The sequence below is a fragment of the Hemiscyllium ocellatum genome, unplaced genomic scaffold, assembly GCF_020745735.1.
Source record: "Hemiscyllium ocellatum isolate sHemOce1 unplaced genomic scaffold, sHemOce1.pat.X.cur. scaffold_707_pat_ctg1, whole genome shotgun sequence".
NCBI lineage: Eukaryota > Metazoa > Chordata > Chondrichthyes > Orectolobiformes > Hemiscylliidae > Hemiscyllium > Hemiscyllium ocellatum.
The window spans coordinates 76,133-102,796 of record NW_026869188.1 but is presented as its reverse complement, the minus strand read 5'-3'; the positions used below and the strand labels follow the sequence as shown (position 1 = coordinate 102,796).

At 55.5% G+C, this 26,664-nt stretch overlaps 1 protein-coding gene across 1 annotated transcript in view; it reads left to right on the top strand.

The window, feature by feature from the left end:
* The window catches only part of LOC132814163 (POU domain, class 2, transcription factor 2-like), a gene marked incomplete at its 3' end in the record, with an annotated part of 129,645 nt that overhangs the window by 44,272 nt on the left and 58,709 nt on the right, over positions 1-26,664 (top strand). The window contains exons 5-8 of the mRNA XM_060823402.1: positions 11,592-11,683; positions 16,444-16,629; positions 17,800-17,941; positions 18,413-18,561. Coding sequence (XP_060679385.1) covers positions 11,592-11,683; positions 16,444-16,629; positions 17,800-17,941; positions 18,413-18,561 — 569 coding nt within the window. The remainder of the gene's footprint in view (positions 1-11,591; positions 11,684-16,443; positions 16,630-17,799; positions 17,942-18,412; positions 18,562-26,664) is intronic.

Sequence of the window (26,664 nt, the reverse complement as noted above, 5' to 3'; positions counted from 1 at the left end):
GTGTTGAGTTGTATTGACTGGGCGATGTGCTGTCCCTCTGCCTGGGTGTTGTGTTGTATTGACTGGGCGATGTGCTGTATCTGTGCCTGGTTGTTGAGTTTTATTGTCTGGCGATGGGCTGTCCGTGTGCCTGGGTGTTGAGTTGTATTGACTGGGCGTTGGGCTGTCCTTGTGCATGGGTGTTGAGTTGTATTGACTGGGTGTTGGGCTGTCCCTGTGCCTGGTTGTTGAGTTTTATTGTCTGGCGATGGGCTGTCCGTGTGCCTGGGTGTTGAGTTGTATTGACTGGGCGTTGCGTTGTCCCTGTCCCTCGGTGTTGAGTTGTATTGACTGGGCGTTGGGCTGTCCCTGTCCCTGGGTGTTGAGTTGTATTGACTGGGCGTTGGGCTGTCCTTGTGCCTGGGTGTTGAGTTGTATTGACTGGGCGTTGGGCTGTCCCTGTGCCTGGGTGTTGAGTTGTATTGACTGGGCGTTGGGCTGTCCCTGTGCCTGGGTGTTGAGTTGTATTGACTGGGCGTTGTGCTGTCCCTGTGCCTGGGTGTTGAGTTGTATTGACTGGGCGTTGGGCTGTCCGTGTGTCTGTGTGTTCAGTAATGTTGACTAGGCGTTGTGCTGTCCCTGTGCCTGGGTGTTGAGTTGTATTGACTGGGCAATGTGCTGTCCCTGTGCCTGGGTGTTGAGTTGTATTGACTGGGCGTTGGGCTGTCCCTGTGCCTGGGTGTTGAGTTGTATTGACTGGGCGATGGGCTGTCCCTGTGCCTGGGTGTTGAGTTGTATTGACTGGGCGTTGGGCTTTCCGTGTGCCTGTGTGTTGTGTTGTTTTGACTCGGCGATGGGCTGTCTCTGTGGCTGGGTGTTGAGTTGTATTGACTGGGTGTTGGGCTGTCCGTGTCTCCCTGGGTGTTGAGTTGTATTGACTGGGCGATGTGCTGTCCCTCTGCCTGGGTGTTGTGTTGTATTGACTGGGCGATGTGCTGTATCTGTGCCTGGTTGTTGAGTTTTATTGTCTGGCGATGGGCTGTCCGTGTGCCTGGGTGTTGTGTTGTATTGACTGGGCGTTGGGCTGTCCTTGTGCCTGGGTGTTGAGTTGTATTGACTGGGCGTTGGGCTGTCCCTGTGCCTGGGTGTTGAGTTGTATTGACTGGGCGTTGGGCTGTCCCTGTGCCTGGGTGTTGAGTTGTATTGACTGGGCGTTGGGCTGTCCCTGTGCCTGAGCGTTGAGTTGTATTGACTGGGCGATGGGCTGTCCGTGTGCCTGGATGTTGAGTTGTATTGACTGGGCGTTGGGCTGTCCGTGTGCCTGGATGTTGAGTTGTATTGACTGGGCGTTGGGCTGTCCCTGTGCCTGGGTGTTGAGTTGTATTGACTGGGCGTTGGGCTGTCCCTGTGCCTGGGTGTTGAGTTGTATTGACTGGACGTTGGGCTATCCCTGTCCCTCGGTGTTGAGTAGTATTGACTGGCCGTTGGGCTGTCCGTGTGCCTGGGTGTTGAGTTGTATTGACTGGGCGTTGGGCTGTCCGTGTGTCTGTGTGTTCAGTAATGTTGACTAGGCGTTGTGCTGTCCCTGTGCCTGGGTGTTGAGTTGTATTGACTGGGCAATGTGCTGTCCCTGTGTCTCGGTGTTGAGTTGTATTGACTGGCGATGGGCTGTCCGTGTGCCTGGGTGTTGAGTTGTATTGACTGGGCGTTGGGCTGTCCCTGTGCCTGGGTGTTGAGTTGTATTGACTGGGCGTTGGGCTGTCCGTGTGCCTGGGTGTTGAGTTGTATTGACTGGGCGATGGGCTGTCCCTGTGCCTGGGTGTTGAGTTGTATTGACTGGGCGTTGGGCTTTCCGTGTGCCTGTGTGTTGTGTTGTTTTGACTCGGCGATGGGCTGTCTCTGTGGCTGGGTGTTGAGTTGTATTGACTGGGTGTTGGGCTGTCCGTGTCTCCCTGGGTGTTGAGTTGTATTGACTGGGCGATGTGCTGTCCCTCTGCCTGGGTGTTGTGTTGTATTGACTGGGCGATGTGCTGTATCTGTGCCTGGTTGTTGAGTTTTATTGTCTGGCGATGGGCTGTCCGTGTGCCTGGGTGTTGAGTTGTATTGACTGGGCGTTGGGCTGTCCTTGTGCATGGGTGTTGAGTTGTATTGACTGGGTGTTGGGCTGTCCCTGTGCCTGGTTGTTGAGTTTTATTGTCTGGCGATGGGCTGTCCGTGTGCCTGGGTGTTGAGTTGTATTGACTGGGCGTTGCGTTGTCCCTGTCCCTCGGTGTTGAGTTGTATTGACTGGGCGTTGGGCTGTCCCTGTCCCTGGGTGTTGAGTTGTATTGACTGGGCGTTGGGCTGTCCTTGTGCCTGGGTGTTGAGTTGTATTGACTGGGCGTTGGGCTGTCCCTGTGCCTGGGTGTTGAGTTGTATTGACTGGGCGTTGGGCTGTCCCTGTGCCTGGGTGTTGAGTTGTATTGACTGGGCGTTGGGCTGTCCCTGTGCCTGAGTGTTGAGTTGTATTGACTGGGCGATGGGCTGTCCGTGTGCCTGGATGTTGAGTTGTATTGACTGGGCGTTGGGCTGTCCGTGTGCCTGGATGTTGAGTTGTATTGACTGGGCGTTGGGCTGTCCCTGTGCCTGGGTGTTGAGTTGTATTGACTGGGCGTTGGGCTGTCCCTGTGCCTGGGTGTTGAGTTGTATTGACTGGACGTTGGGCTATCCCTGTCCCTCGGTGTTGAGTAGTATTGACTGGCCGTTGGGCTGTCCGTGTGCCTGGGTGTTGTGTTGTATTGACTGGGCGTTGGGCTGTCCGTGTGCCTGGGTGTTGAGTTGTATTGACTGGGCGTTGGGCTGTCCCTGTGCCTGGGTGTTGAGTTGTATTGACTGGGCGTTGGGCTATCCCTGTCCCTCGGTGTTGAGTAGTATTGACTGGCCGTTGGGCTGTCCCTGTTCCTGGGTGTTGAGTTGTATTGACTGGGCGTTGGGCTGTCCATGTGCCTGGGTGTTGAGTTGTATTGACTGGGCATTCGGCTGTCCGTTTGCCTGGGTGTTGAGTTGTATTGACTGGGTGATGGGCTGTCTCTGTGGCTGGGTGTTGAGTTGTATTGACTGGGCATTGGGCTGCTCGTGTGTCCCTGGGTGTTGAGTTGTAGTGACTGGGCGATGGGCTGTCCGTGTGCCTGGGTGTTGAGTTGTATTGACTGGGCGTTGGGCTGTCCCTGTGCCTGGGTGTTGAGTTGTATTGACTGGCCGTTGGGCTGTCCGTGTGCCTTGGTGTTGAGTTGTATTGACTGTGCGTTGGGCTGTCCTTGTGCCTGGGTGTTGAGTTGTATTGACTGGGCGTTGGGCTGTCCCTGTGCCTGGGTGTTGAGTTGTATTGACTGGGCGTTGGGCTGTCCCTGTGCCTGGGTGTTGAGTTGTATTGACTGGGCGTTGGGCTGTCCCTGTGCCTGGGTGTTGAGTTGTATTGACTGGGCGTCGGGCTGTCCGTGTGTTTGGGTGTTGAGTTGTATTGACTGGGCGTTGGGCTGTGCCTGTCCCTCGGTATTGAGTTGTATTGACTGGGCGATGGGTTGTCCGTGTGCCTGGGTGTTGAGTTGTATTGACTGGGCGTTGGGCTGTCCGTGTGCCTGGGTGTTGAGTTGTATTGACTAGGCGTTGGGCTGTCCCTGTGGCTGGGTGTTGAGTTGTATTGACTGGGCAATGGGCTGTCCGCCTTCCTGGGTGTTGAGTTGTATTGACTGGGCGTTGGGCTGTCCCTGTCCCTCGGTGTTGAGTTGTATTGACTGGGCGTTGGGCTGACCGTCCGCCTGGGTGTTGAGTTGACTGGGCGTTGGGCTGTCCCTGTGCCTGGGTGTTGAGTTGTATTGACTGGGCGTTGTGCTGACCATCCGCCTGGGTGTTGAGTTGTAATGACCGGGCATTGGGCTTTCCGCATTCCTGGGTGTTGAGTTGTATTGACTGGGCGATGCGTTGTCCGTGTGCCTGGGTGTTGTGTTGTATTGACTGGGCGATATGCTGTCCCTGTGCCTGGGTGTTGAGTTGTATTGACTGGGCGTTGGGCTATCCCTGTCCCTCGGTGTTGAGTAGTATTGACTGGGCGTTGGGCTGTCCCTGTTCCTGGGTGTTGAGTTGTATTGACTGGGCGTTGGGCTGTCCGTGTGCCTGGGTGTTGAGTTGTATTGACTGGGCGTTGGGCTGTCCGTGTGCCTGGATGTTGAGTTGTAATGACTGGGCGTTGGGCTGTCTCTGTGGCTGGGTGTTGAGTTGTATTGACTGGGCGTTGGGCTGTCCGTGTGTCCCTGGGTGTTGAGTTGTATTGACTGGGCGATGGGCTGTCTGTGTGTCCCTGGGTGTTGAGTTGTATTGACTGGGCGTTGTGCTGTTCTTGTGCCTGGGTGTTGAAGTATATTGACTGGGCGATGTGCTGTCTCTCTGCCTGGGTGTTGAGTTGTATTGACTGGGCGTTGGGCTGTCCGTGTGCCTGGGTGTTGAGTTGTATTGACTGGGCGTTGGGCTGTCCGTGTGTCCCTGGGTGTTGAGTTGTATTGACTGGGCGATGGGCTGTCCGTGTGACCCTGGGTGTTGAGTTGTATTGACTGGGCGTTGTGCTGTTCTTTTGCCTGGGTGTTGAAGTATATTGACTGGGCGATGTGCTGTCTCTCTGCCTGGGTGTTGTGTTGTATTGACTGGGCGCTGGGCTGTCCCTGTGCGTGAGTGTTGAGTTGTATTGACTGGGCGTTGGGCTGTCCCTGTGCCTGGGTGTTGAGTTGTATTGACTGCGCGATGGGCTGTCCCTGTGCCTTGGTGTTGAGTTGTATTGACTGGGCGTTGTGCTGTCCCTGTCCCTGGGTGTTGAGTTGTATTGACTGGGCGTTGGGCTGTCCGTGTTTCTGTGTGTTCAGTAATGTTGACTGGGCGTTGTGCTGTCCCTGTGCCTGGGTGTTGAGTTGTATTGACTGGGCAATGTGCTGTCCCTGTGTCTCGGTGTTGAGTTGTATTGACTAGCGATGGGCTGTCCGTGTGCCTGGGTGTTGAGTTGTATTGACTGGGCGTTGGGCTGTCCCTGTGCCTGGGTGTTGAGTTGTATTGACTGGGCGTTGGGCTGTCCCTGTGCCTGGGTGTTGAGTTGTATTGACTGGGCGTTGGGCTGTCTGTGTGCCTGGGTGTTGTGTTGTTTTGACTGGGCGTTGGGCTGTCCGTGTGCCTGGGTGTTGAGTTGTATTGACTGGGCGTTGGGCTATCCCTGTCCCTCGGTATTGAGTAGTATTGGCTGGCCGTTGGGCTGTCCGTGTGCCTGGGTTTTGAGTTGTATTGACTGGGCGTTGGGCCGTCCGTGTGCCTGGGTGTTGAGTTGTAATGACTGGGCGTTGGGCTGTCCCTGTGCCTGGGTGTTGAGTTGTATTGACTGGGCGTTGGGCTATCCCTGTCCCTCGGTGTTGAGTAGTATTGACTGGCCGTTGGGCTGTCCCTGTGCCTGGGTGTTGAGTTGTAATGACTGGGCGTTGGGCTGTCCGTGTGCCTGGGTGTTGAGTTGTATTGACTGGGCATTCGGCTGTCCGTTTGCCTGGGTGTTGAGTTGTATTGACTCGGCGATGGGCTGTCTCTGTGGCTGGGTGTTGAGTTGTATTGACTGGGTGTTGGGCTGTCCGTGTCTCCCTGGGTGTTGAGTTGTATTGACTGGGCGATGTGCTGTCCTTGTGCATGGGTGTTGAGGTGTATTGACTGGGCGATGTGCTGTCCCTGTGCCTGGGTGTTGTGTTGTATTGACTGGGCGATGTGCTGTCCGTGTCCCCCTGGGTGTTGTGTTGTATTGACTGGGCGTTGGGCTGTCCCTGTGCCTGGTTGTTGAGTTTTATTGTCTGGCGATGGGCTGTCCGTGTGCCTGGTTGTTGAGTTGTATTGACTGGGCGTTGCGCTTTCCCTGTTCCTGGGTGTTGAGTTGTATTGACTGGGCGTTGGGCTGTCCGTGTGCCTGGGTGTTGAGTTGTATTGACTGGGCGTTGGGCTGTGCCTGTCCCTCGGTGTTGAGTTGTATTGACTGGGCGATGGGTTGTCCGTGTGCCTGGGTGTTGAGTTGTATTGACTGGGCGTTGGGCTGTCCCTGTGCCTGGGTGTTGAGTTGTATTGACTGGGCGTTGGGCTGTCCCTGTGCCTGGGTGTTGAGTTGTATTGACTGGGCGTTGGGCTGTCCCTGTGCCTGAGTGTTGAGTTGTATTGACTGGGCGATGGGCTGTCCGTGTGCCTGGGTGTTGAGTTGTATTGACTGGGCGTTGGGCTGTCCCTGTGCCTGGGTGTTGAGTTGTATTGACTGGGCGTTGGGCTGTCCCTGTGCCTGGGTGTTGAGTTGTATTGACTGGGCGTTGGGCTGTGCCTGTCCCTCGGTGTTGAGTTGTATTGACTGGGCGATGGGTTGTCCGTGTGCCTGGGTGTTGAGTTGTATTGACTGGGCGTTGGGCTGTCCCTGTGCCTGGGTGTTGAGTTGTATTGACTGGACAATGGGCTGTCCGCGTTCCTGGGTGTTGAGTTGTATTGACTGGGCGTTGGGCTGTCCCTGTCCCTCGATGTTGAGTTGTATTGACTGGGCGTTGTGCTGACCATCCGCCTGGGTGTTGAGTTGTATTGACTGGGCGATGGGCTTTCCCTGTTCCTCCGTGTTGAGTTGTATTGAGTGGGCGTTGGGCTGACCGTCCGCCTGGGTGTTGAGTTGTATTGACTGGGCGATGGGTTGTCCGTGTGCCTGGGTGTTGTGTTGTATTGACTGGGCGATATGCTGTCCCTGTGCCTGGGTGTTGAGTTGTATTGACTGGGCGTTGGGCTATCCCTGTCCCTTGGTGTTGAGTAGTATTGACTGGGCATTGGGCTGTCCCTGTTCCTGGGTGTTGAGTTGTATTGACTGGGCGTTGGGCTGTCCGTGTGCCTGGGTGTTGAGTTGTATTGACTGGGGTTTGGGCTGTCCGTGTGCCTGGATGTTGAGTTGTATTGACTGGGCGTTCGGCTGTCCGTGTGCCTGGGTGTTGAGTTGTATTGAGTGGGCGTTGGGCTCTCCGTTTGCCTGGGTGTTGAGTTGCATTGACTGGGCAATGGGCTGTCTCTGTGGCTGGGTGTTGAGTTGTATTGACTGGGCGTTGGGCTGTCCGTGTGTCCCTGGGTGTTGAGTTGTATTGACTGGGCGATGGGCTGTCCGTGTGTCCCTGGGTGTTGAGTTGTATTGACTGGGCGTTGTGCTGTTCTTGTGCCTGGGTGTTGAAGTATATTGACTGGGCGATGTGCTGTCTCTCTGCCTGGGTGTTGTGTTGTATTGACTGGGCGATGTGCTGTCCCTGTGCCGGGGTGTTGAGTTGTATTGACTGGTCGATGTGCTGTCCCTGTCCCACTGGGTGTTGAGTTGTATTGACTGGGCTATGTGCTGTCCCTGAGTCTCGGTGTTGAGTTGTATTGACCTGGCGTTGGGCTGTCCATGTGCCTGGGTGTTGAGTTGTATTGACTGGGCGTTGGGCTGTCCCTGTGTCTGGTTGTTGAGTTTTATTGTCTGGCGATGGGCTGTCCGTGTGCCTGGGTGTTGAATTGTATTGACTGGGCGTTGGGCTGTCCCTGTCCCTGGGTGTTGAGTTGTATTGACTGGGCGTTGGGCTGTCCCTGTGCCTGGGTTTGAGTTGTATTGACTGGGCGTTGGGCTGTCCCTGTGCCTGGGTGTTGAGTTGCATTGACTGGTCGTTGGGCTGTCCCTGTGCCTGGGTGTTGAGTTGTATTGACTGGGCGTTGAGCTGTCCCTGTGTCTCGGTGTTGTGTTGTATTGACTGGGCGTTGGGCTGTCCCTGTGCCGGGGTGTTGAGTTGTATTGACTGGGAGTTGGGCTGTCCGTGTGCCTGGGTGTTGAGTTGTATTGACTGGGCGTTGGGCTGTCCCTGTGTCTGGGTGTTGAATTGACTGGGCAATGTGCTGTCCGTGTGCCTGGGTGTTGAGTTGTATTGACTGGGCGTTGGGCTGTCCCTGTGTCTGGGTGTTGAATTGACTCGGCAATGTGCTGTCCGTGTGCCTGGGTGTTGAGTTGTATTGACTGGGCGTTGGGCTGTCCCTGTGCCTGGGTGTTGAGTTGTATTGACTGGACGGTGGGCTGTCCCTGTGCCTGGGTGTTGAGTTGTATTGACTGGGCGTTGGGCTGTGCCTGTCCCTCGGTGTTGAGTTGGATTGACTGGGCGATGGGTTGTCCGTGCACCTGGGTGTTGAGTTGTATTGACTGGGCGTTGGGCTATCCCTGTCCATCGGTGTTGAGTTGTATTGACTGGGCGTTGGGCTTTCCCTGTCCATCGGTGTTGAGTTGTATTGACTGGGCGTTGGGCTGACCGTCCGCCTGGGTGTTGAGTTGACTGGGCGTTGGGCTGTCCCTGTCCCTCGGTGTTGAGTTGTATGGACTGGGCGTTAGGCTGACCGGCCGCCTGGGTGTTGAGTTGTATTGACTGGGCGATGGGCTGTCCCTATCGCTCGGTGTTGAGTTGTATTGACTGGGCGTTGGGCTGACCGTACGCCTGGGTGTTGAGTTGTATTGACTGGGCGTTGGGCTGTCCCTGTGCCTGGGTGTTGAGTTGTATTGACTGGGCGTTGGGCTGTCCGTGTGTCCCTGGGTGTTGAGTTGTATTGACTGGGCGATGGGTTGTCCGTGTGCCTGGGTGTTGTATTGTATTGACTGGGCGTTAGGCTGTCCCTGTGCCTGGGTGTTGAGTTGTATTGACTGGGCGATGGGCTGTCCCTGTCCCCCTGGGTGTTGAGTTGTATTGACTGGGCGTTGGGCTGTCCCTGTGCCTGGTTGTTGAGTTTTATTGTCTGGCGATGGGCTGTCCGTGTGCCTGGGTGTCGAGTTGTATTGACTGGGCGTTGTGCTGTCCCTGTGCCTGGGTGTTGAGTTGTATTGACTGGGTGTTGGGCTGTTTCTGTGCATGGGTGTTGAGTTGTATTGACTGGGCGTTAGGCTGTGCCTGTCCCTCGGTGTTGAGTTGTATTGACTGGGCGATAGGTTGTCCGTGTGCCTGGGTGTTGAGTTGTATTGACTGGGTGTTGGGCTGTCCCTGTGCCTGGGTGTTGAGTTATTTTGACTGGGCGTTGGGCTGACCGTCCGCCTGGGTGTTGAGTTGACTTGGCGTTGGGCTGTCCCTGTCCCTCGGTGTTGAGTTGTATTGACTGGGCGTTGGGCTGACCATCCGCCTGGGTGTTGAGTTGTATTGACTGGGCGATGGGCTGTCCCTGTCCCTCCGTGTTGAGTTGTATTGACTGGGCGTTGTGCTGACCATCCGCCTGGGTGTTGAGTTGTATTGACTGGGCGTTGGGCTGTCCCTGTGCCTGGGTGTTGAGTTGTATTGACTGGGCGTTGGGCTGTCCCTGTGCCTGGGTGTTGAGTTGTATTGACTGGGCGTTGGGCTGTCCCTGTTCCTGGGTGTTGAGTTGTATTGACTGGGCGTTGGGCTGTCCCAGTTCCTGGGTGTTGAGTTGTGTTGACTGGGCGATGGGTTGTCCGTGTGCCTGGGTGTTGTGTTGTATTGACTGGGCGATGGGCTGTCCCTGTGACTGGGTGTTGAGTTGTATTGACTGGGCGTTGGGCTATCCCTGTCCCTCTGTGTTGAGTTGTATTGACTGGGCGTTGGGCTGTCCCTGTTCCTGGGTGTTGAGTTGTATTGACTGGGTGTTGGGCTGTCCCTGTTCCTGGGTGTTGAGTTGTATTGACTGGGCGTTGGGCTGTCCGTGTGCCTGGGTGTTGAGTTGTATTGACTGGGCGTTGGACTGTCCGTGTGCCTGTGTGTTGAGTTGTATTGACTGGGCGATGGGCTGTCTCTGTGGCTGGGTGTTGAGTTGTATTGACTGGGCGTTGGGCTGTCCGCGTGTCCTTGGGTGTTGAGTTGTATTGACTGGGCGTTGTGCTGTTCTTGTGCCTGGGTGTTGAAGTATATTGACTGGGCGATGTGCTGTCTCTCTGCCTGGGTGTTGTGTTGTATTGACTGGGCGATGTGCTGTCCCTGTGCCGGGGTGTTGAGTTGTATTGACTAGGCAATGTGCTGTCCCTGAGTCTCGGTATTGGGTTGTATTGACTGGCGATGGGCTGTCCGTGTGCCTGGGTGTTGAGTTGTATTGACTGGGCGTTGGGCTGTCCCTGTCCCTGGATGTTGAGTTGTATTGACTGGGCGTTGGGCTGTCCCTGTGCCTGGGTGTTGAGTTGTATTGACTGGGCGTTGGGCTGTCTGTTTGCCTGGGTGTTGAGTTGTATTGACTGGTCGTTTGGCTGTCCCTGTGCCTGGGTGTTGAGTTGTATTGACTGGTTGTTGTGCTGTCCGTGTGCCTTGGTGTTGAGTTGTATTGACTGGGCGTTGGGCTGTCCCTGTGTCTCGGTGTTGTGTTGTATTGACTGGGCGTTGGGCTGTCCGTGTGTCCCTGTGTGTTGAGTTGTATTGACTGGGCGTTGGGCTGTCCCTGTGCTGGGGTGTTGAATTGACTGGGCAATGTGCTGTCCGTGTGCCTGGGTGTTGAGTTGTATTGACTGGGCGTTGGGCTGTCCCTGTGTCTGGGTGTTGAATTGACTGGGCAATGTGCTGTCCGTGTGCCTGGGTGTTGAGTTGTATTGACTGGGCGTTGGGCTGTTCCTGTGCCTGGGTGTTGAGTTGTATTGACTGGGCGTTGGGCTGTCTCTGTGGCTGGGTGTTGAGTTGTATTGACTGGGCGTTGGGCTGTCCGTGTGTCCCTGGGTGTTGAGTTGTGTTGACTGGGCGATGGGCTGTCCGTGTGTCCCTGGGTGTTGAGTTGTATTGACTGGGCGTTGTGCTGTTCTTGTGCCTGGGTGTTGAAGTATATTGACTGGGCGATGTGCTGTCTCTCTGCCTGGGTGTTGTGTTGTATTGACTGGGCGATGTGCTGTCCCTGTGCCGTGGTGTTGAGTTGTATTGACTGGGCGTTGGGCTGTCCCTGTCCCTGGATGTTGAGTTGTATTGACTGGGCGTTGGGCTGTCCCTGTGCCTGGGTGTTGAGTTGTATTGACTCGGCGTTGGGCTGTCCCTCTGTCTGGGTGTTGAATTGACTGGGCAATGTGCTGTCCGTGTGCCTGGGTGTTGAGTTGTATTGACTGGGCGTTGGGCTGTACCTGTGCCTGGGTGTTGAGTTGTATTGACTGGGCGTTGTGCTGTCCGTGTGTTTGGGTGTTGAGTTGTATTGACTGGACGGTGGGCTGTCCCTGTGCCTGGGTGTTGAGTTGTATTGACAGGGCGTTGGGCTGTCCCTGTGCCTGGGTGTTGAGTTGTATTGACTGGTCGTTGGGCTGTCCCTGTGCCTGGGTGTTGAGTTTTATTGACTGGGCGTTGGGCTGTCCCTGTGTCTCGGTGTTGTGTTGTATTGACTGGGCGATGTGCTGTCCCCGTGTCTGGGTGTTGAGTTGTATTGACTGGGCGTTGGGCTGTCCGTGTGCCTGGGTGTTCTGTTGTATTGACTGGGCGTTGGGCTGTCCGTGTGCCTGGGTGTTGAGTTGTATTGACTGGGCGATGGGCTGTCCGTGTGCCTGGGTGTTGGGTTGTATTGACTGGGCGTTGGGCTGTCCCTGTGCCTGGGTGTTGAGTTGTATTGACGTGTTGTCCTTCTCCGTGTTCCAGGTCTACTTTCGACACCAAATCTTTTACAGCTACCTCAGCAAAGCCAAGGGGGACTCCTGCAGACCCAGCCGCGCCTAGGGCTTGCTGCACAGGTCAGTGCACCATCACGGCACAGGGACTGGTCTGGTACAGGGACCGGGCTGGTACAGGGTCCGCCCTGGTACAGGGACCGGGCTGGTACAGGGACCGAGCTGGTACAGGGACCGGGCTGGTACAGTGACCGAGCTGGTACAGGGACCGAGCTGGTACAGGGACCGGGCTGGTACAGGGACTGAGCTGGTACAAGGACCGAGCTGGTACAGGGACCGGGCTGGTACAGGGACTGAGCTGGTACAGGGACCGGGCTGGTACAGTGACCGAGCTGGTACAGGGACCGGGCTGGTACAGAGACCGGGCTGGTACAGAGACCGGGCTGGTACAGGGTCCGGGTTGGTACAGGGAATGGGCTGGTACAGGGACCGAGCTGGTACAGGGACCGAGCTGGTACAGGGTCCGGGCTGGTACAGGGACCGGGCTGGTACAGGGACCGAGCTGGTACAGGGACCGAGCTGGTACAGGGTCCGGGCTGGTACAGGGACCGGGCTGGTACAGGGAATGGGCTGGTACAGGGAATGGGCTTGTACAGGGAATGGGCTGGTACAGGGACCGAGCTGGTACAGGGACCGGGCTGGTACAGGGACCGAGCTGGTACAGGGACCGGGCTGGTACAGGGAATGGGCTGGTACAGGGAATGGGCTTGTACAGGGAATGGGCTGGTACAGGGACTGAGCTGGTACAGTGACCGGGCTGGTTCAGGGAATGGGCTGGTACAGAGAATTGGCTGGTACAGGGACTGAGCTGGTTCAGGGACCTAGCTGGTACAGGGACCGGGCTGGTACAGGGACCTAGCTGGTACAGGGACCGGGCTGGTACAGGGACCGGGCTGGTACAGGGAATGGGCTGGTACAGGGAATGGGCTGGTACAGGGACTGAGCTGGTACAGGGACTGGGCACTGTCCCTGTGTTAGTCTGTAGTTACGCTGTGTCCCTGTGTTAGTCTGTGGGTACGCTGTGTCCCTGTGTTAGTCTGTAGGTACGCTGTGTCCCTGTGTTAGTCTGTGGGTACACTGTGTCCCTGTGTTAGTCTGTGGGTACACTGTGTCCCTGTGTTAGTGTTTAGGTACACTGTGTCCCTGTGTTAGTCTGTGGGTACGCTGTGTCCCTGTGTTAGTGTGTAGGTACACTGTGTCCCTGTGTTAGTCTGTAGGTACGCTGTGTCCCTGTGTTAGTGTGTGGGTACGCTGTGTCCCTGTGTTAGTCTGTGGGTACACTGTGTCCCTGTGTTAGTCTGTAGGTACACTGTGTCCCTGTGTTAGTCTGTGGGTACACTGTGTCCCTGTGTTAGTCTGTAGATACACTGTGTCCCTGTGTTAGTCTGTGGGTACACTGTGTCCCTGTGTTAGTCTGTAGGTACACTGTGTCCCTGTGTTAGTCTGTGGGTACACTGTATCCCTGTGTTAGTCTGTAGATACGCTGTGACCCTGTGTTAGTCTGTGGGTACACTGTGTCCCTGTGTTAGTCTGTAGGTACACTGTGTCCCTGCGTTAGTCTGTAGGTACACTGTGTCCCTGTGTTAATCTGTAGATACGCTGTGTCCCTGTGTTAGTCTGTGGGTACACTGTGTCCCTGTGTTAGTCTGTAGGTACACTGTGTCCCTGCGTTAGTCTGTAGGTACACTGTGTCCCTGTGTTAGTCTGTGGGTACGCTGTGTCCCTGTGTTAGTCTGTGGGTACACTGTGTCCCTGTGTTAGTCTGTAGGTACGCTGTGTCCCTGTGTTAGTCTGTGGGTACACTGTGTCCCTGTGTTAGTCTGTAGGTACGCTGTGTCCCTGTGTTAGTCTGTAGGTACACTGTGTCCCTGTGAATGAGCGATTCCTGTAGAAGGGCTCATGCCCGAAACACTGATTCTCCTGTTCCTTGGATGTTGCCTGACCTGCTGCGCTTTTCTAGCGACACATTCCCAGCTCTGACCTCCAGCATCGGCCATCATCACTCCCTCCTTATTTTGAATCTGAAATCCCGTCCCCTCCCCTGTGTTGGTGTTTAATAACATCCCCTCCCCTGTGTTGGTGTTTAATAACGTCCCCTCCCCTGTGTCGGTGTTTAATAACATCCCCTCCCCTGTGTCGGTGTTTAATAACGTCCCCTCCCCTGTGTCGGTGTTTAATACCGTCCCCTCCCCTGTGTCGGTGTTTAATAACGTCCCCTCCCCTGTGTTGGTGTTTAATAACATCCCCTCCCCTGTGTTGGTGTTTAGTAACATCCCCTCCCCTGTGTTGGTGTTTAATAACGTCCCCTCCCCTGTGTTGGTGTTTAATAACATCCCCTCCGCTGTGTCGGTGTTTAATAACGTCCCCTCCGCTGTGTTGTTGTTTAATAACATCCCCTTCCCTGTGTTGGTGTTTATTAACATCCCCTGCGCTGTGTTGGTGTTTAATAACGTCCTCTCCCCTCTGTTGGTGTTTAATAATGTCCCCTCCCCTGTGTTAGTGTTTAATAACGTCCCCTCCCCTGTGTCGGTGTTTAATAACGTCCCCTCCGCTGTGTCGGTGTTTAATAACATCCCCTCCCCTGTGTCGGTGTTTAATAACATCCCCTCCCCTGTGTCGGTGTTTCATAACGTCCCCTCCCCTGTGTTGGTGTTTATTAACATCCCCTCCCCTGTGCTGGTGTTTAATAACGTCCCCTCCCCTGTGTTGGTGTTTAATAACATCCCCTCCCCTGTGTTGGTGTTTAATAACATCCCCTCCCCTGTGTTGGTGCTTAATAACGTCCACTCCGCTGTGTTGGTGTTTAATAACATCCCCTCCCCTGTGTTGGTGTTTAATAATGTCCCCTCCCCTCTGTTGGTGTTTAATAACATCCCCTCCCCTGTGTTGGTGTTTCATAACGTCCCCTCCCCTGTGTTGGTGTTTAATAACATCCCCTCCGCTGTGTCGGTGTTTAATAACATCCCCTCCCCTGTGTCGGTGTTTAATAACATCCCCTCCCCTGTGTCGGTGTTTCATAACGTCCCCTCCCCTGTGTTGGTGTTTATTAACATCCCCTCCCCTGTGCTGGTGTTTAATAACGTCCCCTCCCCTGTGTCGGTGTTTAATAACATCCCCTCCCCTGTGTTGGTGTTTAATAACATCCCCTCCCCTGTGTTGGTGTTTAATAACATCCCCTCCCCTGTGTTGGTGCTTAATAACGTCCACTCCGCTGTGTTGGTGTTTAATAACATCCCCTCCCCTGTGTTGGTGTTTAATAATGTCCCCTCCCCTCTGTTGGTGTTTAATAACATCCCCTCCCCTGTGTTGGTGTTTCATAACGTCCCCTCCCCTGTGTTGGTGTTTAATAACATCCCCTCCCCTGTGTTGGTGTTTAATAACGTCCCCTCCCCAGTGTTGGTGCTTAATAACATCCCCTCCCCTGTGTTGGTGTTTAATAACGTCCCCTCCCCTGTGTTGGTGTTTAATACCGTCCCCTCCCCTGTGTTGGTGTTTAATAACGTCCCCTCCCCTGTGTCGGTGTTTAATAACATCCCCTCCCCTGTGTCGGTGTTTAATAACGTCCCCTCCCCTGTGTCGGTGTTTAATAACGTCCCCTCCCCTGTGTTGGTGTTTAATAACGTCCCCTCCCCTGTGTTGGTGTTTAATAACATCCCCTCCCCTGTGTTGGTGTTTAATAACGTCCCCTCCCCTGTGTTGGTGTTTAATACCGTCCCCTCTGCTGTGTTGGTGTTTAATAACATCCCCTCCCCTGTGTTGGTGTTTAATAACGTCCCCTCCCCTGTGTTGGTGTTTAATAACGTCCCCTCCCCTGTGTTGGTGTTTAATAACGTCCCCTCCCCTGTGTTGGTGTTTAATACTTTCCCCTCTGCTGTGTTGGTGTTTAATAACATCCCCTCCCCTGTGTTGGTGTTTAATAACGTCCCCTCCCCTGTGTTGGTGTTTAATAACATCCCCTCCCCTGTGTTGGTGTTTAATAACGTCCCCTCCCCTGTGTTGGTGTTTAATACCGTCCCCTCTGCTGTGTTGGTGTTTAATAACGTCCCCTCCCCTGTGTTGGTGTTTAATAACGTCCCCTCCCCTGTGTTGGTGTTTAATACCGTCCCCTCCCCTGTGTTGGTGTTTAATAACGTCCCCTCCCCTGTGTTGGTGTTTAATAACGTCCCCTCCCCTGTGTTGGTGTTTAATAACGTCCCCTCCCCTGTGTTGGTGTTTAATACCGTCCCCTCTGCTGTGTTGGTGTTTAATAACATCCCCTCCCCTGTGTTGGTGTTTAATAACATCCCCTCCCCTCTGTTGGTGTTTAATAACATCCCCTCCCCTGTGTTGGTGTTTAATAACATCCCCTCCCCTCTGTTGGTGTTTAATAACGTCCCCTCCCCTGTGTTGGTGTTTAATAACATCCCCTCCCCTGTGTTGGTGTTTAATACCGTCCCCTCCCCTGTGTTGGTGTTTAATAACATCCCCTCCCCTGTGTTGGTGTTTAATAACATCCCCTCCCCTGTGTTGGTGTTTAATACCGTCCCCTCCCCTGTGTTGGTGTTTAGTAACATCCCCTCCCCTGTGTTGGTGTTTAATACCGTCCCCTCCCCTGTGTTGGTGTTTAATAACATCCCCTCCCCTGTGTTGGTGTTTAATACCGTCCCCTCCCCTGTGTTGGTGTTTAATAACATCCCCTCCCCTGTGTTGGTGTTTAATAACGTCCCCTCCGCTGTGTTGGTGTTTAATAACGTCCCCTCCCCTGTGTTGGTGTTTAATAACGTCCCCTCCGCTGTGTTGGTGTTGAACGTCCTTGAATCGCCCCCCTGTTGGTTTGTTTGCAGGCAGTGACTCGGCCCGGCCTCCCTGGGTCCATCGCCCATGAGCCCCATCTGCAGGGTATCCCCCAGACACAGGCAACCAAAGGTGTGGAGGCCCCGGCTCATCCCGAGGAGCCCAGTGACTTGGAAGAACTCGAACAGTTCGCTCGGAGCTTTAAGCAGCGGCGCATCAAGCTTGGCTTTACCCAGGTGAGTGGGCTGCCCTGGGCCCAGCGCTCGCAAGTTCCCGGGGGGGGGGGTGGACTAGGCCGGGCTCTCTTCTCTCACACCTCGGAGACTGAGCAGGGGGATAAAGAGCGGGACGAGATTGCGAGGGGGCACGGGGAGAGGGAATGCACTCAGTCTTTGTCCCAGGATTGGGGACTTGAGGACTAGATTAGTGTCAGGTCAGAGGGAGAGAATTAAAGGGAGTCCAAGGGGCATCTTATATTTTGCCGAGAGGCGAGTACAAATATGGAATGGTGTGTGCATGTAGCAGACGTGGCTGTGGTGGGTCCATTAACAAAAGCATTGGACAAATACCTGGGTAATGGGGACTGTCCCTCGTGCCGTGCTGTAATGGGGACTGTTCCTCAGGCCGTGCTGTAATGGGACTGTCCCTCAGGCCGTGCTGTAATGGGGACTGTCCCTCGGGCTGTGCTGCAATGGGGACTGTCCCTCGGGCCGTGCTGTAATGGGGACTGTCCCTCGGGCTGTGCTGCAATGGGGACTGTCCCTCGGGCCGTGCTGTAATGGGGACTGTCCCTCGGGCTGTGCTGTAATGGGGACTGTCCCTCGGGCTGTGCTGTAATGGGGACTGTCCCTCGGGCCGTGCTGTAATGGGGACTATCCCTCGGGCCGTACTGTAATGGGGACTGTCCCTCGGGCCGTGCTGTAATGGAGACTATCCCTCGGGCCGTACTGTAATGGGGACTGTCCCTCGGGCCGTGCTGTAATGGGGACTCTCCCTCGGGCCGTGCTGTAATGGGGACTCTCCCTCGGGCCGTGCTGTAATGGGGACTGTCCCTCGGGCCGTGCTGTAATGGGGACTGTACCTCGGGCCGTGCTGTAATGGGGACTCTCCCTCGGACTGTCCCTCGGGCCGTGCTGTAATGGGGACTCTCCCTCAGGCTGTACTGTAATGGGAACTGTCCCTCGGGCCGTGCTGTAATGGGGACTGTCCCTCGGGCCGTGTTGTAATGGGGACTGTCCCTCCGGCTGTACTGTAATGGGGACTGTCCCTCGGGCCGTACTGTAATGGGGACTCTCCCTCGGGCCGTGCTGTAATGGGGACTGTCTCTCTGGCCGTGCTGTAATGGGGCACTGTCCCGTGGGCTGGAATGGGGACTCTGACTGTAACAGCCTGTAATATCTCTGCAGGGAGACGTTGGCCTGGCCATGGGGAAGCTGTATGGAAACGATTTCAGCCAGACCACCATCTCCCGTTTCGAAGCGCTGAACCTGAGCTTTAAGAACATGTGCAAACTGAAACCGCTGCTGGAGAAATGGCTGAACGATGCTGGTATGTGAACTCTGACCCCTAGGAGGGCCACTCTGAGTGGGCTGCGGTTTGATTTATTCATTGGGATGGGCGAGGAAGGTTGGGGGATTCTTTAGCCGGGACAGTATTGATTATCCATCTATAATCGCCCTGAGGGGAAATGGAGTTGGACCGATAATGCGGTTGGTCGAGAGTCACATGTACGCTGGGCCTAGTAGCGATGCCAGGACACGAGTGGGTTTTCCCAACAGACAGTGAATTCCCGGTCATCCTCAGACACTTATTCCAGATTCCTTAGTGATTTCATATCCCATCCTTGGCTGTAGTTGGTTCTGAACCTGCCCCAGAAGGGGCACCCATGATAAAACCGAACCACGACCTCCCATGATGCCGCAGGGAGACCTGTTGGCCATTGGCACCCCGGCTGTGGGGATGAGGGGCTGCTTTTCGGTGGCCGACCCTTTCTTTAGCTTTTTGTCGGCACCTTTTCAGAAAACCTGTCTGCGGATGCCACACTGCCAAGCCCGAATGCCATCAGCAGCCCGCCCATTGGCATCGAGGGGATGGGAGGACGCAAGCGGAAAAAGCGAACGAGCATCGAGACAAATGTCCGCGTGGCCTTAGAGAAAAGTTTCCTCACTGTGAGTATATCCCACAACCCCACCGCGACACAGGGGATACCTGTACACCAGCTCGGGACGGTGTGTGTGTGTGAGACACAGGGGATACCTGTACACTAGCTCGGGACGGTGTGTGTGTGTGAGACACAGGGAATACCTGTACACCAGCTCGGGACGGTGTGTGTGTGTGAGACACAGGGGATACCTGTACACCAGCTCGGGACGGTGTGTGTGTGTGAGACACAGGGAATACCTGTACACCAGCTCGGGACGGTGTGTGTGTGTGAGACACAGGGAATACCTGTACACCAGCTCGGGATGGTGTGTGTGTGTGAGAGACACAGGGGATACCTGTACACCAGCTCGGGACGGTGTGTGTGTGTGAGACACAGGGAATACCTGTACACCAGCTCGGGACGGTATGTGTGTGAGAGACACAGGGAATACCTGTACACCAGCTCGGGACGGTGTGTGTGTGTGAGACACAGGGAATACCTGTACACCAGCTCGGGACGGTGTGTGTGTGTGTGAGAGACACAGGGAATACCTGTACACCAGCTCGGGACGGTGTGTGTGTGTGAGACACAGGGAATACCTGTACACCAGCTCGGGATGGTGTGTGTGAGAGAGACACAGGGGATACCTGTACACCAGCTTGGGACGGTGTGTGTGTGTGTGTGTGAGACACAGGGAATACCTGTACACCAGCTCGGGACGGTGTGTGTGTGAGACACAGGGGATACCTGTACACCAGCTCGGGACGGTGTGTGTGTGTGAGACACAGGGAATACCTGTACACCAGCTCGGGACAGTGTGTGTGTGTGAGACACAGGGAATACCTGTACACCAGCTCGGGACGGTGTTTGTGTGTGAGACACAGGGAATACCTGTACACCAGCTCGGGACGGTGTGTGTGTGAGAGACACAGGGGATACCTGTACACCAGCTTGGGACGGTGTGTGTGTGTGTGTGAGACACAGGGAATACCTGTACACCAGCTCGGGACGGTGTGTGTGTGAGACACAGGGGATACCTGTACACCAGCTCGGGACGGTGTGTGTGTGTGAGACACAGGGGATAGCTGTACACCAGCTCGGGACGGTGTGTGTGTGTGAGACACAGGGGATACCTGTACACCAGCTCAGGACGGTGGGTGTGTGTGAGACACAGGGAATACCTGTACACCAGCTCGGGACGGTGTGTGTGTGTGTGAGACACAGGGGATACCTGTACACCAGCTCGGGACGGTGTGTGTGTGAGACACGGGGATACCTGTACACCAGCTCGGGACAGTGGGTGTGTGTGAGACACAGGAGATACCTGTACACCAGCTCGGGACGGTGTGTGTGTGAGACACAGGGGATACCTGTACACCAGCTCGGGACGATAGGTGTGTGTGAGACACAGGGGATAGCTGTACACCAGCTCGGGACGGTGTGTGTGTGTGAGACACAGGGGATACCTGTACACCAGCTCAGGACGGTGTGTGTGTGAGACACAGGGAATACCTGTACACCAGCTCGGGACGGTGTGTGTGTGTGTGTGAGACACAGGGGATACCTGTACACCAGCTCGGGACGGTGTGTGTGTGAGACACGGGGATACCTGTACACCAGCTCGGGATGGTGTGTGTGTGAGACACAGGGAATACCTGTACACCAGCTCGGGACGGTGTGTGTGTGTGTGAGACACAGGGAATACCTGTACACCAGCTCGGGACGGTGTGTGTGTGTGTGTGTGAGACACAGGGAATACCTGTACACCAGCTCGGGACGGTGTGTGTGTGTGTGAGAGACACAGGGGATACCTGTACACCAGCTCGGGACGGTGGGTGTGTGTGAGACACAGGGGATACCTGTACACCAGCTCGGGATGGTGTGTGTGTGTGTGAGACACAGGGGATACCTGTACACCAGCTCGGGACGGTGTGTGTGTGTGAGAGACACAGGGAATACCTGTACACCAGCTCGGGACGGTGTGTGTGTGTGTGAGACACAGGGGATACCTGTACACCAGCTCGGGACGGTGTGTGTGTGTGAGACACAGGGGATACCTGTACACCAGCTCGGGATGGTGTGTGTGTGTGTGAGACACAGGAAATACCTGTACACCAGCTCGGGACGGTATGTGTGTGTGAGAGACACAGGGAATACCTGTACACCAGCTCGGGACGGTGTGTGTGTGTGAGACACAGGGGATAGCTGTACACCAGCTCGGGACGGTGTGTGTGTGAGACACAGGGAATACCTGTACACCAGCCCGGGACGGTGTGTGTGTGTGTGAGACACAGGAAATACCTGTACACCAGCTCGGGGTGGTGTGTGTGAGAGACACGGGGAATACCTGTACACCAGCCCGGGACGGTGTGTGTGTGTGTGAGACACAGCGAATACCTGTACACCAGCTCGGGACGGTGCGTGTGTGAGACACAGGGGATACCTGTACACCAGCTCGGGACGGTGCGTGTGTGAGACACAGGGAATACCTGTACACAAGCTCGGGACGTTGTGTGTGTGTGAGAGACACAGGGAATACCTGTACACCAGCTCGGGACGGTGTGTGTGTGTGTGTGAGACACAGGGAATACCTGTACACCAGCTCGGGACGGTGTGTGTGTGAGACACGGGATACCTGTACACCAGCTCGGGACGGTGTGTGTGAGAGACACAGGGAATACCTGTACACCAGCTCAGGGCGGTGTGTGTGTGTGAGACACAGGGGATACCTGTACACAAGCCCGGGACGGTGTGTGTATGTGTGTGTGAGACACAGGGGATACCTGTACACAAGCCCGGGACGGTGTGTGTATGTGTGTGTGAGACACAGGGAATACCTGTACACCAGCTCGGGACGGTGTGTGTGTGAGAGACACAGGGAATACCTGTACACAAGCTCGGGACAGTGTGTGTGTGTGTGTGTGTGAGACACAGGGAATACCTGTACACCAGCTCGGGACGGTGTGTGTGTGTGTGACACAGGGAATACCTGTACACCAGCTCGGGACGGTGTGTGTGTGAGACACGGGATACCTGTACACCAGCTCGGGACGGTGTATGTGTGTGAGACCCAGGGAATACCTGTACACCAGCTCGGGACGGTGTGTGTGTGTGTGAGACACAGGGAATACTTGTACACCGGCTCGGGACGGTGTGTGTGTGTGAGTCCCAGGGAATACCTGTACACCAGCTCGGGACGGTGTGTGTGTGAGACACAGGGAATACCTGTACACCAGCTCAGGATGGCGTGTGTGTGTGTGTGTGTGTGTGAGAGACACAGGGAATAACTGTACACCAGCTCGGGGCGGTGTGTGTGTGAGACACAGGGAATACCTGTACACCAGCTCGGGACGGTGTGTGTGAGAGACACAGGGGATACCTGTACACCAGCTCGGGACGGTGTGTGTGTGTGAGACACAGGAAATACCTGTTCACCAGCTCGGGGTAGTGTCTGTGTGAGACACAGGGGATACCTGTACACCAGCTCGGGACGGTGTGTGTGTGTGTGAGACACAGGGAATACCTGTACACCAGCTCGGTACGGTGTGTGTGTGAGAGACACAGGGAATACCTGTACACAATCTCGGGACGGTGTGTGTGTGAGAGACACAGGGAATACCTGTACACAATCTCGGGACGGTGTGTGTGTGTGTGAGACACAGGGAATACCTGTACACCAGCTCGGGATGGTGTGTGTGTGTGTGTGTGAAACAGGGAATACCTGTACACCAGCTCGGGACGGTGTGTGTGTGTGAGACACAGGGAATACCTGTACACCAGCGCGGGACGGTGTGTGTGTGAGACACAGGGAATACCTGTACACCAGCTCGGGACGGTGTGTGTGTGTGAGACACAGGGAATACCTGTACACCAGCTCGGGACAGTGTGTGTGTGTGAGACACAGGGAATACCTGTACACCAGCTCGGGACGGTGTGTGTGTGTGTGTGAGACACAGGGAATACCTGTAAACCAGCTCGGGACGGTGTTTGTGTGTGAGACACAGGGAATACCTGTACACCAGCTCGGGACGGTGTGTGTGTGAGAGACACAGGGGATACCTGTACACCAGCTTGGGACGGTGTGTGTGTGTGTGTGAGACACAGGGAATACCTGTACACCAGCTCGGGACGGTGTGTGTGTGAGACACAGGGGATACCTGTACACCAGCTCGGGACGGTGTGTGTGTGTGAGACACAGGGGATAGCTGTACACCAGCTCGGGACGGTGTGTGTGTGTGAGACACAGGGGATACCTGTACACCAGCTCAGGACGGTGGGTGTGTGTGAGACACAGGGAATACCTGTACACCAGCTCGGGACGGTGTGTGTGTGTGTGAGACACAGGGGATACCTGTACACCAGCTCGGGACGGTGTGTGTGTGAGACACGGGGATACCTGTACACCAGCTCGGGACAGTGGGTGTGTGTGAGACACAGGAGATACCTGTACACCAGCTCGGGACGGTGTGTGTGTGAGACACAGGGGATACCTGTACACCAGCTCGGGACGGTAGGTGTGTGTGAGACACAGGGGATAGCTGTACACCAGCTCGGGACGGTGTGTGTGTGTGAGACACAGGGGATACCTGTACACCAGCTCAGGACGGTGTGTGTGTGAGACACAGGGAATACCTGTACACCAGCTCGGGACGGTGTGTGTGTGTGTGTGAGACACAGGGGATACCTGTACACCAGCTCGGGACGGTGTGTGTGTGAGACACGGGGATACCTGTACACCAGCTCGGGATGGTGTGTGTGTGAGACACAGGGAATACCTGTACACCAGCTCGGGACGGTGTGTGAGACACAGGGAATACCTGTACACCAGCTCGGGACGGTGTGTGTGTGTGTGTGTGAGACACAGGGAATACCTGTACACCAGCTCGGGACGGTGTGTGTGTGTGTGAGAGACACAGGGGATACCTGTACACCAGCTCGGGACGGTGGGTGTGTGTGAGACACAGGGGATACCTGTACACCAGCTCGGGATGGTGTGTGTGTGTGTGAGACACAGGGGATACCTGTACACCAGCTCGGGACGGTGTGTGTGTGTGAGAGACACAGGGAATACCTGTACACCAGCTCGGGACGGTGTGTGTGTGTGTGAGACACAGGGGATACCTGTACACCAGCTCGGGACGGTGTGTGTGTGTGAGACACAGGGGATACCTGTACACCAGCTCGGGATGGTGTGTGTGTGTGTGAGACACAGGAAATACCTGTACACCAGCTCGGGACGGTGTGTGTGTGTGAGAGACACAGGGAATACCTGTACACCAGCTCGGGACGGTGTGTGTGTGTGAGACACAGGGGATAGCTGTACACCAGCTCGGGACGGTGTGTGTGTGAGACACAGGGAATACCTGTACACCAGCCCGGGACGGTGTGTGTGTGTGTGAGACACAGGAAATACCTGTACACCAGCTCGGGGTGGTGTGTGTGAGAGACACGGGGAATACCTGTACACCAGCCCGGGACGGTGTGTGTGTGTGTGAGACACAGCGAATACCTGTACACCAGCTCGGGACGGTGCGTGTGTGAGACACAGGGGATACCTGTACACCAGCGCGGGACGGTGTGAGTGTGAGACACAGGGAATACCTGTACACAAGCTCGGGACGTTGTGTGTGTGTGAGAGACACAGGGAATACCTGTACACCAGCTCGAGACGGTGTGTGTGTGTGTGTGAGACACAGGGAATACCTGTACACCAGCTCGGGACGGTGGGTGTGTGTGAGACACAGGGGATACCTGTACACCAGCTCGGGACGGTGTGTGTGTGTGTGTGAGACACAGGGAATACCTGTACACCAGCTCGGGACGGTGGGTGTGTGTGAGACACAGGGGATACCTGTACACCAGCTCGGGGTGGTGTGTGCGAGAGACACAGGGAATACCTGTACACCAGCTCGGGACGGTGTGTGTGTGAGACACGGGATACCTGTACACCAGCTCGGGACGGTGTGTGTGAGAGACACAGGGAATACCTGTACACCAGCTCGGGGCGGTGTGTGTGTGTGAGACACAGGGGATACCTGTACACAAGCCCGGGACGGTGTGTGTATGTGTGTGTGAGACACAGGGGATACCTGTACACAAGCCCGGGACGGTGTGTGTATGTGTGTGTGAGACACAGGGAATACCTGTACACCAGCTCGGGACGGTGTGTGTGTGAGAGACACAGGGAATACCTGTACACAAGCTCGGGACAGTGTGTGTGTGTGTGTGTGAGACACAGGGAATACCTGTACACCAGCACGGGACGGTGTGTGTGTGTGTGACACAGGGAATACCTGTACACCAGCTCGGGACGGTGTGTGTGTGAGACACGGGATACCTGTACACCAGCTCGGGACGGTGTATGTGTGTGAGACCCAGGGAATACCTGTACACCAGCTCGGGACGGTGTGTGTGTGTGTGAGACACAGGGAATACTTGTACACCGGCTCGGGACGGTGTGTGTGTGAGTCCCAGGGAATACCTGTACACCAGCTCGGGACGGTGTGTGTGTGAGACACAGGGAATACCTGTACACCAGCTCAGGATGGCGTGTGTGTGTGTGTGTGTGTGAGAGACACAGGGAATAACTGTACACCAGCTCGGGGCGGTGTGTGTGTGAGACACAGGGAATACCTGTACACCAGCTCGGGACGGTGTGTGTGAGAGACACAGGGGATACCTGTACACCAGCTCGGGACGGTGTGTGTGTGTGAGACACAGGAAATACCTGTTCACCAGCTCGGGGTAGTGTCTGTGTGAGACACAGGGGATACCTGTACACCAGCTCGGGACGGTGTGTGTGTGTGTGAGACACAGGGAATACCTGTACACCAGCTCGGTACGGTGTGTGTGTGAGAGACACAGGGAATACCTGTACACAATCTCGGGACGGTGTGTGTGTGAGAGACACAGGGAATACCTGTACACAATCTCGGGACGGTGTGTGTGTGTGTGAGACACAGGGAATACCTGTACACCAGCTCGGGATGGTGTGTGTGTGTGTGTGTGAAACAGGGAATACCTGTACACCAGCTCGGGACGGTGTGTGTGTGTGAGACACAGGGAATACCTGTACACCAGCGCGGGACGGTGTGTGTGTGAGACACAGGGAATACCTGTACACCAGCTCGGGACGGTGTGTGTGTGAGACACAGGGAATACCTGTACACCAGCTCGGGACGGTGTGTGTGTGTGAGACACAGGGAATACCTGTACACCAGCTCGGGACGGTGTTTGTGTGTGAGACACAGGGAATACCTGTACACCAGCTCGGGACAGTGTGTGTGTGTGAGACACAGGGAATACCTGTACACCAGCTCGGGACGGTGTGTGTGTGTGTGAGACACAGGGGATACCTGTACACCAGCTCGGGACGGTGTGTGTGTGTGTGTGAGACACAGGGAATACCTGTACACCAGCTCGGGACGGTGTGTGTGTGTGAGTCCCAGGGAATACCTGTACACCAGCTCGGAACGGTGTGTGTGTGAGACACAGGGAATACCTGTACACCAGCTCAGGTTGGCGTGTGTGTGTGTGTGTGTGTGAGAGACACAGGGAATAACTGTACACCAGCTCGGGGCGGTGTGTGTGTGAGACACAGGGAATACCTGTACACCAGCTCGGGACGGTGTGTGTGAGAGACACAGGGAATACCTGTACACCAGCTCGGGACGGTGTGTGTGTGAGACACAGGAAATACCTGTTCACCAGCTCGGGGTAGTGTCTGTGTGAGACACAGGGGATACCTGTACACCAGCTCGGGACGGTGTGTGTGTGTGTGTGTGAGACACAGGGAATACCTGTACACCAGCTCGGTACGGTGTGTGTGTGAGAGACACAGGGAATACCTGTACACAATCTCGGGACGGTGTGTGTGTGAGAGACACAGGGAATACCTGTACACAATCTCGGGACGGTGTGTGTGTGTGTGAGACACAGGGAATACCTGTACACCAGCTCGGGATGGTGTGTGTGTGTGTGTGTGTGACACAGGGAATACCTGTACACCAGCTCGGGACGGTGTGTGTGTGAGACACGGAATACCTGTACACCAGCTCGGGACGGTGTGTGTGTGAGACACAGGGAATACCTGTACACCAGCTCGGGACGGTGTGTGTGTGTGAGACAC